Below are 13,275 nucleotides of genomic sequence, written 5' to 3' on the forward strand. Positions count from 1 at the left end.
AGAAGACAGGCCCTCCATGGGGCAACAGGAACTTGGTCCAGGAGATCAGGGTTCAGCTGGGGAGCTGTGTGTCCAGCCCTGCCCTGCTGTAAGGCCTCTCCTTGCAGCCTCTTTCCCCACCGGCCAGGGGAAGGGAGGTCTGGCCTGAATTTCTTGGTCTTTTCCTGCCTGTACCTCAGGTTAAGCCCTCCCCACTTGGAGCTGCCCCCAGGGACCCACTGGAGCTTTATAAGGTCTTCAACACCAAGGTTATGATGCCCCCACCCCCATACCACTTATCTACGTGGGATTTTATTTTATTTTATTTTTTGAGCCAGAGTCTCGCTCTGTTGCCCAGCCTGGAGTGCAGTGGCACAATCTGAGCTCACTACAACCTCTGCCTCCTGGGTTTGAGTGATTCTCCTGCCTCAGCCTTCCGAGTAGCTGGGATTACAGGCACACACTACCGTGCCTGGCTAATTTTTGTATTATTAGTACAGACAGGGTTTCACCATGTTGGCCAGGCTGGTCTCAAACTCCTCAGCCTCCCAAAGTGCTGGGATTACAGGTGTGAGCCACCATACCAGGCCCCAGTTAGTTTCTTTGAAAGCTTTTAAGAGGGGTCTACACTATGTTGCCCAGGCTGGCCTCAAACTCCTGCCTCAAGTGATCCGCCAGCCTTGGCCTCCCATAGTGCTGGGATTACAGGCATAAGCCACTGCACCTGGCCCACTTGTTGCTTTTAAGATAATACTTTGGGTCTCTTCAGAATGAGTTTCTAATGCTCCAAGCATTAGAAACAGCCCCTTAGGCTACTCACAGGGCTGCCCTATCACGCATGTCTGTGAGTGTCACAAACCCACCTGAGTCAGAGTGGTGTGGCTTGGGCCAGCCCGAAGTGCCCTGCCACCTCTGGCTCCACCCCACCTACCCAGTGTCAGCAATCAGAGGCAGGAGCTGCCCTAGGCCCGGTGCCCTCAGCGCCCAGCTTCAGGCCTCAACTGGGTCACCTCCCCACCTACAAATGAGAGGGATCCACCCAACCCCACCTCTCATCGCCTGTGGCCACACTCCCCATCCCCGGCTGCCTCAAACATCCTCCCACCAAAGCCGGGGCCGCCAGCCTCTCTACCTGCATGCTGCTGCCACACTCGTGGAGTCCAACCTCAAACCTGACCACATCCTCGGTGTCCATGGAGACCAGAGGCTCACAGGCCTCCGGGCCCAAGGTGAGGTCAGCAGCCCTGATGAGCTTCCCGGTGCCAAAAAGGTCTTTGCTGACCATGACCATCAGGGTGGCCTCCCGACACTCCACCAGTACGGGCTGTACGGACATCTCAGCACGGCTGGCTCCACCCTGCAAGAGCCAGAGGGGTTGGGGGTAGCACAGCTCGGTACTATCCCAGAGCAGGAGACAGATGAAGAGCCTATAGCTCAGCTCCATGGCGCCTGCAGAGCAGCCGGCAGCCGCCACTGGCCGTCTTATACCCGTGGGATGCTGGCTGCTGCCACCTGGGCTCTCAGCTGCCTCCCTTCCCTAGCCAGCTGGGCCCTTGTTGCATAAAGCGGTTCCCATCCAGCAGCATCAGTAACACCTGCGAGCTTGTTAGACCTGCAAACCCTCAGCCCTCACCCCAGCCTGACCACAGTAGAATGTGGCTTTTAGCTTGGAAATCCCCCACGTGTATTCACGTCAAAGTTTTTTTTAGCTGTTTGTGTGTGTGTGTGTGTGTGCGCGTGTGATTTTTTTGTTTTTATTGTGTTGTGTTTTGTTTTGAGGCAGAATCTCGCTCTGTTGCCCAGGCTAGTGTGCAGTGGTGCGATCTCGTTTCACCACATCCTCCACCTCCCAGCCAGCTTCAAGTGATTCTCCGGCTTCAGCCTCCCGAATAGCTGGGATTACAGGCAGGCATGCACCACGCCAGGCTAATTTTTGTATTTTTGGTAGAGACAGGGTTTCACTATGTTGGGCAGAGTGGTCTCGAAGTCCTGACCTCAGGTGATGCTCCTGCCTCGGCCTCCCAAAGTGCTAGGATGACAGGTGTGAGCCACCGGGCCTGCCTGGCCCACTGGAAAGTTTTTAGCTTGGAAATCCTCACGTGTATTCATGTTAAAGTTTGCAAAGAGTGTGCTGGCTGCCTGGTGCACCACAATGTATCACAGCTTCCCTCCAATCCCCTGCTGGCCCTGCCCTTAATAAGCTCACAGTCCGACAAGGGAGCTGTCCCAGGTCTGCATAGGACACAGGATAAAGCCCTTGATTGAAGGGTCACGGGGATTAGATCCGAGACATAAGGAGCTCATTCCAGTGTGAGATAAAGGAGGCAGTATCAATCAGGAGACAGAAGGAATTTCATGGGTCTCTGCCTTATTTTATGGGAGGCCGGGTAGGTCAGTTCAGGCAGAGGCAGCTGTGTGAAGGGAGGTGGAGAAGGGGCCCTGGGTTTTTCATTCCTGGGTGAATCCCCGGGAGTTCGTACTGAGACAGAGCAGAAGCGGGGCTTGACTTCAGCTCACCCCCACCAGGGCATTATTTTTTTTGAGACAGTCTCACTCTGTTGCCCAGGCTGGAGTGCAGTGGTGCAATCTCAACTCATTGCAGCCTCCACCTCCCAGGTTCAAGCAATTCTTGTGCCTTACTCTCCCCAGTAGCTGGGATTACAGGCTTGTTCCACCACGCCCAGCTCCTCGCCACAAGGGATCTGCCCGCCTCAGTCTCCCAAAGTGCTAGTATTACAGGCGTGGCCCACCACGCACCTGGCCCAACCATGGCATTCTTTTTTTTTTTTTTGAGACGGAGTCTCGCTCTGCCCCCCAGGCTGGAGTGCAGTGGCCGGATCTCAGCTCACTGCAAGCTCCGCCTCCCGGGTTTAGGCCATTCTCCTGCCTCAGCCTCCCAAGTAGCTGGGACTACAGGCGCCCGCCTCATCGCCCGGCTAGTTTTTTGTATTTTTTAGTAGAGACGGGGTTTCACCATGTTAGCCAGGATGGTCTCGATCTCCTAACCTCGTGATCTGCCCGTCTCGGCCTCCCAAAGTGCTGGGATTACAGGCTTGAGCCACCGCACCCGGCCACCAACCACGGCATTCTTTCCTGCATTCCCAGTGATCACCAGACCCATACCACGACCTCACCGACGTCATCCTGTGGAAACATGCCTTTTACTTAAGAGAGTCCCAGGAACTGACCTTAGGAGATCCAAATATCAAACCAAGGTTGTGGAGTGTCCCACCTCGGGAAGCAATGCTGAACTGATAGCCTTGTTGCCACCAGCCAGACCACAAGGTGGCCCATTACTCAAGATAACCATGGCAACCAGATAATGCCAACCTGCATACCCTCACGTACTTTGCCCAGCCAGCCTGCATGCCCTACCCCTGATGTCAATTCCCACGCTTTGCCTAATAAAAAGCCTTACTGGCTCTTTTCGGAGAGTCAGATAGAAAAATCTCAATCTCTCTCCCTCTCTCTCTCTCCCTCTCTCTCTCATGCTGCCTCCTTTATATCTGTGCATAAGCTCCAATGAAGCCCTGTTTAGGAAAACTCGTTTAGCCTCCTGTCAATTCCTTCCTTTCTTTTCTTTTCTTTTCTTTCTTTCTTTTTCTTTCTTTCTGTTTCTTTCTTTCTTTCCTTTCTTTTCTCTCTCTCTCTCTCTTTCTCTCTTTCTTTCTTGACAGTGTCTCGCTCTGTCATCCAGGCTGGAGTGCAGTGGTGCTATCTAGGCTCACTGCAACCTCCGCCTCCCGAGTTCAAGTGATTCTCCACCTCAGCCTCCTCAGTAGCTGGGATGACAGGCACCCGTCACCACGCCCAACTAATTTTTGTATTTTTAATAAAGATGGGGTTTCACCATGTTGGTCAGGCTGGTCTTGAACTCTGGACCTCAAGTGATCCTCCCTCCTCCTGGGAGGATCCTCCTGTAATCCCAAAGTGCTGGGATTACAGGTGTTAGCCACTGTGTCCCCCCGCATGTCAATTGCCTTGCCTTGCCTTGCCTTGCCCTGCCTTGCCCTGCCTTGCCCTGCCCTGCCCTGCCCTGCCCTGCCCTGCCCTGCCTTGCCTTCTTTCTTTTTTTTTCAGACGGAATCTTGCTCTGCCGCCCAGGCTGAGTGCAGGCACGATCTCAGCTCACTGCAACCTCCGCCTCCCGATTCAAGCAATTCTCCTGCCTCAGCCTCCTGAGTAGCTGGGATTACAGGTGCCCGCTACCATGCCCAGCTAATTTTTGTATTTTTAGTAGAGACCGGGTTTCACCATATTAGTCAGGCTGGTCTTGAATTCCTGACCTCAGGTGATCCGCCTGCCTCAGCCTTCCAAAGTGCTGGGATTACAGGCGTGAGCCACCGCGCCTGGTTACCTCATGTCAATTTCTATTGCACTGAGAGCCCAAGGACCTGTGTTTGGGGTAGGTAACAAGACTTGCTAAAGCCTCAGGTCCCCGGGAGTGAAAGTAGCAGTTTAGGAGGCCGGGCAGAACCCTGTGGGTGCCAGGCTGAGATGCTGGACTTAGCCCTGTGGGAAAAAGAGGCCACAAAAGGAACAGTATTGGCTGGGCACGGTGGCTCACATCTGTAATCCCAGCATTTTGGGAGGCCGAGGTGGGCGGATCACCTGAGGTCAGGAGATCAAGACCCGCCTGGCCAATATGGAGAAACCCCGTCTCTACAAAAAATACAAAATTAGCTGGGTGTGGTGGCATATGCCTGTAATCCCAGCTATTTGGGAGGCTGAGGTGGGAGAATCACTTGAACCTGGGAGGTGGAGGTTGGAATGAGCCGAGATCACACTGCTGTACTCCAGCCTGGGCAACAGAGCAATACTCTGTCTCAAAACAAAACAAAACAACAACAACAAAAAGTTTACTGCTAGGGTCCTATCAGGAGATGATGAAGGACTGACAGGTACAGCATTTACCAGTGGCCTACTCTATGCTGTCCCTGGGTGAAATTCCTGCAAGAGAGGAGGAAGAATACAAAAACTAATGGCATTAGCTGGGCATAGTGGCACATGCCTGTAGTCCCAGCTACTCAGGAAGCTGAGGTGGGAGAATTGCTTGAACCTGGGAGGCAGATGTTGCAGAGAGCCAAGATTGCACCACTGCACTCAAGCCTGGGCGAGACTCCATCTCAAAAAACAAAAAACAAACAAAAAAAAACTTGTATGTGTGGGTATATATATTACATATAATTTTAAAAATTTAAAAATTTGCCAGGCACAATGGCTCACATCTGTAATCTCAGCACTTTGGGAGGCTAAGGTGGGAAGATTGCTTGAGCCCAGGAGTTCCAGACCAGCCTGGACAACACAGTGAGACCCTATCTCTACAAAATCAAAGAAATTAGTCAGGTATGTTGGCACACACCTGTAGTCCCAGCTACTTGGGAGGCTGAGGTAGGAGGATTGCTTGAGCCTGAGAGTTCTAAGCTTCAATGAGCCACGATCATGCTACTGCATTCCAGCCTGGGGAACAGAGTAAGAACTCATCTCAAAAAAAATGTGGAGATGGCCAGGCATGGTGGCTCACGCCTGTCATCCCAGCACTTTGGGAGGCTGAGACGGGCAGATGACGAGGTCAGGAATTTGAGACCAGCCTGACCAATATGGTGAAACCCCATCTCTACTAAAAATACAAAAAATTAGCTGGCATAGTGGCATGCGCCTGTAATCCCAGCTACTCAGGAGGCTGAGGCAGGAGAATCAGTTGAACCTGGGAGGTAGAGGTTGCAGTAAGCTGAGATCGTACCACTGCACTCCAGCTTGGGTGAGAGACTTAGTCTCAGAAAAAAAGAAAATGGAGAGACACACACACACGTGGAGATATATATGTATGTGTGTATATGTTACATATAGACATAAATACAAAGAGATATAGGGAGAGAGGGAGGCTATGTATCAATCTTCATATTGGCTGCACCTGGGTAAAAGGTAAACAGGTGTTCTTAGTGTTATCTGTGCAACTCTCATCAGTTTAATTTCAAAATAAAAAGTAAAACAAAAAATAACCAAAAACATGAAAAACTCTGTGTCAGATTCAAGTGAGACAGAAGACGATGCTGTTAACCAAGTTCCAAAAGCAATTGCTAAAACAAAATATGAGGTTCCTAGGTATAAAACAAACAAAAAAAGATATGTAAGATCTTTGAGGAAAAATTAACAAAACTGTATTGGCAGCCAGAGTAAAGAATGCCTAAATTTACAGAGGTATTCCATGTTCATGGATGGGAAATGCAATATCATCATTATGTCAATTCTTCCAAAATTAATCTGTAATTTCTATCAAAATCCCAACATGTTTTAGCTATATGTGGGTAGAACTTAGTAAACTGATTCCAAAATTTATATGGAAGAGATAAGGATCAAAAAGTCAAGATTTTTGCAGAAAAAGAACATCTGGTAAGAGTGTGGTGGCTCACACCTATAATCCCAGCACACAATTTTGGGAGGCCGAAGCAGGAGGATTGCTTGGGGCCAGGAGTTTGGGACCAGCTGGGCGACACAGTGAGACTTTATCTCTATGAAGAAGGAGGAGGAGGAGGAGGGAAGAAGAGGCTGGGCATGGTGGCTCATGCCTGTAATCCCAGCACTTTGGGAGGCTGAGGACGGAGGATCACTTGAAGTCAGGAGTTTGAGACCAGCCTGGCCAACATGGAGAAACCCCATCTCTACTAAAAATACAAAAATTAGCTGGGCGTGGTGGTGCGCACCTGTAATCCCAGCTACTGGGGAAGCTGAGGCAGGAGAATCACTTGAACCTGGGAGGTGGAGGTTGCAGTGAGCCAAGATTGCACCAAGTGATACTCTGTCTCAGAAAAAGAAGAAAGGAGGAGGAGGGGGAGGAGGGAAAAAGAAGAAAGAAAAAGAAAGAGAGAGAGGAAGGAAAGAAGGAAGGAAGGAAGGGAGATAGAAAGAAAGAAAAGAAAGAGAGAAAAAGAACATCATGAGACACACACCCTAACAGATATAAAAACATATTATAGAGACATGATAATTAAGACACATTGCTGTTAGAACAGAAACAGTGGAATAGATGAGAGAGCCTAGAAACAGCCATGTGCATATGTAGAAACATGATACAGGATGGAGAAAACAGATGGACTCTTCAGGAAAAGGAGCTGCGTCAATTATTATCCATCTGGGAAAAGACTGGATTTCACTTCCCACATAAAAATGAATTCTAGATAGATTAAAAATCTGAATGGCAAAGAACAAAACTAAAACTTTGAGAAGAAAATATGATCTTCGGCCGGGCGCGGTGGCTCAAGCCTGTAATCCCAGCACTTTGGGAGGCCGAGACGGGCGGATCACGAGGTCAGGAGATCGAGACCATCCTGGCTAAAATGGTGAAACCCCGTCTCTACTAAAAATACAAAAAACTAGCCGGGCGAGGTGGCGGGCGCCTGTAGTCCCAGCTACTCGGGAGGCTGAGGCAGGAGAATGGCGTGAACCCGGGAGACGGAGCTTGCAGTGAGCCGAGATTGCGCCACTGCACTCCAGTCCGGGCGACAGAGCGAGACTCTGCCTCAAAAAAAAAAAAGAAAATATGATCTTCAGGGCAGAGTGAGGTGGAAAGTATTTGCTAAATAAGACCCTATCCTCCAAAAATAATGCACAAATCACAAAGAAAAAGTGACTTTTTAGAGCACTTTCATAAATAATGACCAAAATTGTTATAACAATAATGACCAGGTATTGCTCACTCTCAATATGGCAGGGACTAGACTGAGTTCCTTAATCCTGACACTCATCTAGGAAGGCACTATTTGTTCTATTTTACAGCTGAGGGAATAAGCATTCAGAGAAGTTAAGGAACTTGCCCAAGTTTGCACAGCCAATGAGGAACCAAACCAAGATTCAAGGGTCTCTCTGACGCTTTCTGTTTGAGTTAACAGCACCCAATGTGTGCACGGGGGAGATACATCCAAAAAACAACTCCAGTGCAAAGAAGTGTTATTATTTTGGCCTTTTTTTTTTTGAGACAGAGTCTTGCTCTGTTGCCCAGGCTGAAATGCAATGGCGTGATCGGCTCACTGCAAGCTCCGCCTCCCGGGTTCATGCCATTGTTCTGCCTCAGTCTCCGGAGTAGCTGGGACTACAGGTGCCCGCCACCATGCCTGGCTAATTTTTTGTATTTTTAGTAGAGATGGGGTTCCACCGTGTTAAGCCGGGATGGTCTCGATCTCCTGACCTCGTGATCCGCCCGTCTCGGCCTCCCAAAGTGCTGGGATTACAGGCGTGAGCCACCGCGCCCGGCGAGACAGAGTCTTACTATCTTGCCCAGGCTGGTCTCAAACTCCTGAGCTCGAGCAATCCTCTTGCCTCAGCCTCCCAAAGTGCTAGGATTACAGATGTGAGCCACCCACCTGGCTGATATATAAAATTTATAGCCTATTTCATCTCACATGTGACCCTGACTGCAGCTAAGGAAAATAAATATTTTGTACAATATTTTGGCTCTTTATTTTGCTGAGACAGGGTTTCACTGTCCCCCAGGTTGGTGTGCAGTGGGGCAATCACGGCTCACTGCAGCCTCGACTTTCCGGGCTCAAGCAATGCCCCCACATCAGCCTCCTGAGTGGCTGGACTATAGGTGTGTGCCACCAGACCTGATTAATTTTTCTATTTTTTTGTAGAGCCAGGGTTTCACCATGTTGCCCAGGCTGGTCTTGAACTCCTAGGCTCAAGCTATCCTCCTGCCTCAGCCTCCAAAAAATGCTGGGATTACAGGCTGAGCCACTACACCCAGTCTGCTTTTTTTTTTTTTTTTTGAGACAGAGTTTTGCTCTTGTTGCCCAGGCTGGAGCGCAATGGTGTAATCTCAGCTCACTGCAACCTCCGCCTCCCAGGTTCAAGCGATTCTCATGCCTCAGCCTCCTGAGTAACTGAGATTATAGGTATGCACCACCATGCCTTGCTAATTTTTGTATTTTTGGTAGAGACGGGGTTTCACCATGTTGGCCAGCCTGGTCTCAAACTGCTGCTCTCAGGTGATCCACCTGCCTCAGCCTCCCTAAGTGCTGCAATTACAGGCATGAGCCACTGCAGCTAGCCCTAGCCTGCTTTTCATCATAGAGCATTTAATATCACCTAAAAAATAGAATGTAAAATAAAAATCAAATCCACTCCCGCCACCCCCAGCCATTGGTAACCATTGTCTTAGTTAATAGTTTGTGCTGAATCATTCCAGACCTTTTTTTTTTTTTTTTTGAGATGGAGTCTCAGTCTGTTGCCAGGCTGGAGTGCGGTGGCGCAATCTCGGCTCACTAAAACCTCCACCTCCCAGGTTCCAAGGATTCTCCTGCCTCAGCCTCCCAAGTAGCTGGGACCACAGGCATGCGCCACCACGCCTGGCTAATTTAGTAGAGACAGGGTTTCACCATGTTGGCCAGGCTGGTCTTGAACTCCTGACCTCAGTCGATCCGCCCACCTCAGCCTCCCAAAGTGCTGGGATTACAGGTGTAAGCCACCATGCCGGGCCTTGTTCCAGACCTTTTAATGCATATATCATAATTTTAAAATATGCTTACTAAATGCAATGTGGTATCCTGGATTGGCTCCTGGAACAGAAAAAAGGACATTAGTGAGAAAACTGGTAATATTCATTCCAATAAAATCTGTGCTTTGGTTAATATTAATGTGCCAATGTTTATTTCTCAGTTTTGACAAATGTACCATGGCTGCATAAGATTCGGAGTTGTGCTGGGTACTGTGGCATACATCTCGAATCTGTAGTGCCAGCTATTTGGGAGGCTGAGGCGGGAGGATTGCTTAAGCCCAGGAGTCTGGGGCTGTGGTAAGCCGAGATCTCATCTCTGCACTCCAGCCTGGGCAACAGAGTGAGACCCTGCCTCTAAAAAAGTAAAATAATTATGCTGAGTGAAATAAAGCAGACCCAAAAGTGTTCCTGCTATATGGTGACTTTTTTATTTTTATTTATTTATTTTTTGAGACGGAGTCTTGCTCTGTCGCCCAGGCTGGAGTGCAGTGACGCATCTCGGCTCACTGCAAGCTCCTCCCCCAGGGTTCACGCCATTCTCCTGCCTCAGCCTCCCACATAGCTGGGACTACAGGCACCCGCCACCACGCCCGGCTAATTTTTGTATTTTTTAGTAGAGACGGGGTTTCACCATGTTAGCCAGGATGGTCTCGATCTCCAGACCTCGTGATCCGCCCGCCTCAGTCTCCCAAAGTGCTGGGATTACAGGTGTAAGTCACTGCGCCCGGCCACTATATGGTGACATTTATATAAAATTCTGTTTTGGCCGGGTACAGTGGCTCATTCCTGTAATCCCAGCACTTTGGGAGGCTGAGGCGGGTGGATCACAAGGTCAGGAGTTCAAGACCAGCCTGACCAACATGGTGAAACCCCATGTCTACTAAAAATACAAAAATTAGCCAGGCATGGTGGCAGGCCCCTGTAATCCCAGTTCTTCAGGAGGCTGAGGCAGGAGAATCACTTGAACCCAGGAGGCGCAGGTGGCGGTGAGCTGAGATCACGCCATTGCACTCCAGCCTGGGTGACAGAGCAAGAGTCTGCCTCAAAAAAGAAGAAAGAAGAAAGAAGAAGGAGAAGGAGAAGGAGGAGAAGGAGAAGGAGGAGGAGGAGGAGGAGGAGGAGGAGGAGGAGGAGGAGGAGCCTGTTCCTGCATGAGAAGGTCTTTTCCTAACTGTCCTAAATGGAATCAGCAGCACTTGAGTGTTACTGACCTCCCAGGAGCTGAAGTGTTGAAGAGGACCACATTCCTTAATAGGCAAACTCAGAGAGAATCCACTTACAGACTATAGGTGGATTTTCCTGCTCTCCAGTCATGCCAGGCTGCTCCCAAAGGATCTTTGAGGAGGAAAATCAGTGACTCAACCCCTAGGCACCTGCAGCTTCTCATGTCAGGAAAAACCACTTGTCAGAATCCATGTATCACACCTTGAAGGGGTGACTTAGAGAAATGCTAAAATTTTTTGCTTTCGAATACAAATATTAAAATGGGGCTTGGTGCGGTGGCTCACGCCTGCAATCCCAGTACTTTGGGTGGCCAAGGCAGGCTGACTCCTTGAAGCCAGGAGTTCAAGACCAGCCTGGGCAACATGGCGAAACCACATCTCTACTAAAAATATAAAAATTAGCCAGGCATGGTGGCGCATACCTGAAATCCCAGCTACTTGGGAGGCTGAGGCATGAGAATCACTTAAACCTGGGAGGTGGAGGTTGCAGTGAGCTGAGATCACGCCATTGTAGTCTAACCTAGGTGACAGAGAACGACTTCATCTCAAAAAAAAGAAGAAAAAAGATAAGAAAGGAATGTATAGGGATATGTGAATACCCTTCACCCCAGTTTCCTCAATGTTTATTTTTTTATTTTTATTTTTTTTGATACGGAGTTTCACTCTTGTTGCCCAGGCTAGAGTGCAATAGCACAATCTCAGCTCACTGCAACTTCTGTCTCCCGGGTTCAAGCAATTCTCCTGCGTCAGTCAGCCTCCTGAGTAGCTGGGATTACAGGCATGCGCCACCACGCCCTGCTCATTTTGTATTTTTAGTAGAGACAGGGTTTCTCCATATTGGTCAAGCTGGTCTCAAACTCCTGACCTCAGGTGATCTGCCCGCCTCAGCCTCCCAAAGTGCTGGGATTACAGGCATGAGCCACTGTGCCCAGCAATGTTTACATCTTACATAAAATTATAATACCAAAACCAAGAACATGACATTGATACAAAGTATGTGTATAGTTCTGTTATCATACACAATTAAGATACAAACTGTTTCATCATCATAAATACCTCCTTTGTACTACCTGTTTGTAATCACACTCACTTTTTTTTTTTTTTTTTTTTTTTGAGACGGAGCCTCGCTGTTTCGCCCAGGCTGGAGTGCAATGGTGTGATCTTGGCTCACTGCAAGCTCTGACTCCCAGGTTCACACCATTCTCCTGCCTCAGCCTCCTGAGTGGCTCAGACTACAGACACCCACCACCACGCCCGGCTAACTTTTTGTATTTTTAGTAGAGATGTGGTTTCACCGTGTTAGCCAGGATGGTCTCGATCTCCTGACCTCGTGATCCGCCCGCCTCGGCCTCCCAAAGTGCTGGGATTACAGGCGTGAGCCACCGCGCCCAGCTCACACCCACTCTTGTCCTCCACAATCCTTTAACCTAAACATTAGTAATGTGTTTTTCACCTGTGCAATTTCATCATTTTGAAGATGCTATATAAATGGGATCATACAATGTGTGAGCTTCCAGATTAGCTTTTTTTACTCATTATAATGCCCTTGGGATCCATCCAAGTTGTTACATACATCAACAGTTATTCCTTTTTATCTTTTTCTTTTCTTTTTTTTTTTTTTGAGACAGAGTCTCTCTCTGTCCCCCAGCCTGGAGTGCAGTGATGCAAGTACGGCTCACTGCAGTCTCAACCTCTTGGGTTCAAGTGATCTTCCCACCTCAGCCTCTCGTGTAGCTGGGTCTACAAGAATCACCATGCCTGGCTAATTTTATTTTATTTTATTTTTTTTGTAGAGTTGGAGTCTAGCTATATTGCCCAGGCTGGTCTAAAATTCCTGGGCTCAAGCGATCCTCCTGCCACAGCCTCCCAGGTAGCCTCCCAGGTAGACTACAGGCACACACCACCTCATCCAGCTAAAGGAAATTTTGAATGCTTCCAGTTTTTGGCTATTACAAATAAATCTGCTATGAACATTCATATATTGGTTTTTTTGTGAAGATGTAAGTTTTCATTTCTCTGGGATAAATGCCCAGGAGTACAATTGCTGGTTCATATGGTGAGTGTACATTTAGATTTTTAAAGACACTGTCAGACTATATTTCAGAGTGCCTGGACCATTTTACATTCCCATCAGCAATGTGTGAGGAATCCAGTTTCTCCATATCTTCTCTAGCATTTGATATCACTAACTATGTTTTTCTCAGCCATTCTGATAAGTGGGTGGCAATATCTCATCATAGTTCTCTTTTCTTTTTTTCCCCTAAAACAGGGTCTCTCTCTGTCGTCCAGGCTGGAGTGCAGTGGCACAATCATAGCTCACTATAGCTTCAATCTCCCAGTCTCAAGTCATCCTCTCACCTCAGCCTTCCAAGTAGCTGGGACTACAGCCCAGTGTGCACCATCATGTCCGGCTCTGTTTCTAATTTTTTATAGAGATGGGGTCTCCCTATGTTGCCCAGGCTCGTCTCGAGCTCTTGGCCCCAAGGGATGCTCCTGCCTTGGCTTCCAGAAGTGTTGGGATTACAGGCATGAGCCACTACACCTGGCCACTGTTTGCTTTAATGAGAAAGATGAGAGCTT

General features: G+C 48.8%; 1 protein-coding gene across 2 annotated transcripts in view; it reads right to left on the reverse strand.

Annotated features, from left to right (window-relative positions):
• ZP3 (zona pellucida glycoprotein 3) overlaps nucleotides 1–13,275 on the reverse strand; it is a 43,948-nt gene that overhangs the window by 14,683 nt on the left and 15,990 nt on the right. Inside the window, exon 2 of one of the 2 annotated variants that reach the window (XM_033192621.1) lies at nucleotides 9,504–9,533. Coding sequence is in view for 1 of the 2 variants with exons in the window: in XM_033192620.1 (XP_033048511.1) it covers nucleotides 1,112–1,423 (312 nt within the window). In the remaining variant the exon portion in view is untranslated. Of the gene's footprint in view, nucleotides 1–1,111; nucleotides 1,619–9,503; nucleotides 9,534–13,275 lie in introns of those variants that run through there. The other variant, XM_033192620.1, reaches the window with a different exon arrangement.

The sequence above is a fragment of the Trachypithecus francoisi genome, unplaced genomic scaffold (assembly GCF_009764315.1).
Source record: "Trachypithecus francoisi isolate TF-2019V2 unplaced genomic scaffold, Tfra_2.0 Lachesis_group4, whole genome shotgun sequence".
Lineage (NCBI taxonomy): Eukaryota > Metazoa > Chordata > Mammalia > Primates > Cercopithecidae > Trachypithecus > Trachypithecus francoisi.